General features: G+C 44.6%; 1 protein-coding gene across 1 annotated transcript; it reads left to right on the forward strand.

Moving 5' to 3' along the window:
• Positions 1 to 205: 205 nt before the first annotated feature.
• K441DRAFT_220656 (uncharacterized protein) lies at positions 206 to 1,250 on the forward strand. The gene is made up of 4 exons (XM_067640589.1): positions 206 to 350; positions 436 to 668; positions 720 to 896; positions 951 to 1,250. Exons 2-4 carry the CDS (start codon positions 459 to 461, stop codon positions 1,185 to 1,187), a joined length of 624 nt encoding a protein of 207 aa, XP_067500724.1. The 5' UTR covers positions 206 to 350; positions 436 to 458; the 3' UTR covers positions 1,188 to 1,250.
• The last annotated feature ends 374 nt before the right edge of the window (positions 1,251 to 1,624 follow it).

The following is a 1,624-nucleotide window of genomic DNA, read 5'->3' on the forward strand; positions in this document are numbered from 1 at the left end:
GTGACTATAGGGTTTAATAATAACGCGTTATATGAATGAATAAATTAGATATCCGCAATATCCGTTTTGCGGATTTTGCTTACGTTTTTAACAAAACTCGCCAAAGCCTCTCAGACGTGATTTTGCAATTCGGAAGACGGCGTAGGTTATTCCGACGCTAGCTAAAAAAATCACGTCTGAGCTCGCTGAGGTAAAGAGTTCGCCACTCTTTCGTTTGCTTTGGCAGGAAAACCTGGAGGAATCCCTGCTGGAATGTTGAAATCGTGGACAAAATCCCTCAACGTCAGGGCAAGCTTGTAACCGGTAAGTACGATAGCGGTACTTGCCACAGCCCCCGAAAAGACTTAAAGGTAAGCGTGGCCCTGGGACTCCTTTCTCATGACGCTAGCGGAAATATACGCGCTAGCCTTTGAATTTTCGCGAATTAGCCTCCAGGATATCGATACATACGAGCAGCAATGGACATTCCTCCATCAACCACGGAGAACAAGGCTGGAAGTTTGCAGCCTGAAGCTAATCATCAGTCAGAATGCCATCTGCCGTCCAAGCATCCTGAAGCTTTTCCCAAGCAAATCGACGAGATATGGTCCGATACAGAAGATATTCCTTTCATCACAGATATTAACATCAGAGACGACGATACGCAACAAGTAGAGGGCGAATTGCATGTAAGCACTTTCGACTCGTAATCCTAAAGACCACAAGTTCACACGGCCAAGACCACTGTCGGCGGCCTTTATCGAAGAGTCAAAGGCATAGAGCCATTCGTCTGGGTAAGGAATTGCTCCAATGAAGAGATAGTCGCCGTGGTATCCGATTACCGTCCACGGCACATTTTCACCGGCGTGAATTTGAACGCCAGCCCGATAAGTGCAGGCATCGGGATCACTTTTGGAGTTAGTATTACACTATTACGAACGAGTCGCAATCAGTGGCTGAAGCGCACGCAGACGTACACCACGCAGTCGATGTCAAAACAGATCCCTCCAAAAGGGGACTCACCGAACGGCCCTACGCGTGCCTTCTCAGTTCCATGGAAACAAGGCTACGCATTCGTCAGCGTTTTCCTGGGTGCAAAAAAGGAAATTGTTGTGATAGAGAACGACCGCGTGCCATTAGGTGGGTTGGCCGTGTTCGATGGCTCGCAGCTTGAGTTCTTTGACCACGAGGGCAAACCATGGAAGTAGGATACCACTGGTCGCGGAGAGGCCAGGGTTGTCGATGATAATTTTATTCATTGCTTTATAACGATATATTCATTCATAAGGAGTGATAACGATTGAATAATTTGGCAGCCATTATGAATGAATATTTATATAATTATGAATATATATAGAGACTTGAAGCTCTCGTGGTGTAGTAGAAGGATACTAAGGTGTAAATATAGGACTGATTTTACGCTGTACGTTCTGATATATACGCGAGAGTTAAATTTTTTAGACTCGCCCATAGATGCTTCCTTTCTGTAATATATTTAACAATACCCCCTAAAATACTACCCACAATCTAGTACTATGCCTCCCTCTCTCTTATAATCTATTATTATTAACTCCGACAGTAATTCTAACGCGCAGTTAGAGTTATCTAAGCTTAAAAGCGAGCCTTTTGAAGACGAGAATTCCAA

This window comes from Cenococcum geophilum, assembly GCF_001692895.1.
Source record: "Cenococcum geophilum 1.58 unplaced genomic scaffold K441scaffold_40, whole genome shotgun sequence".
Lineage (NCBI taxonomy): Eukaryota > Fungi > Ascomycota > Dothideomycetes > Gloniales > Gloniaceae > Cenococcum > Cenococcum geophilum.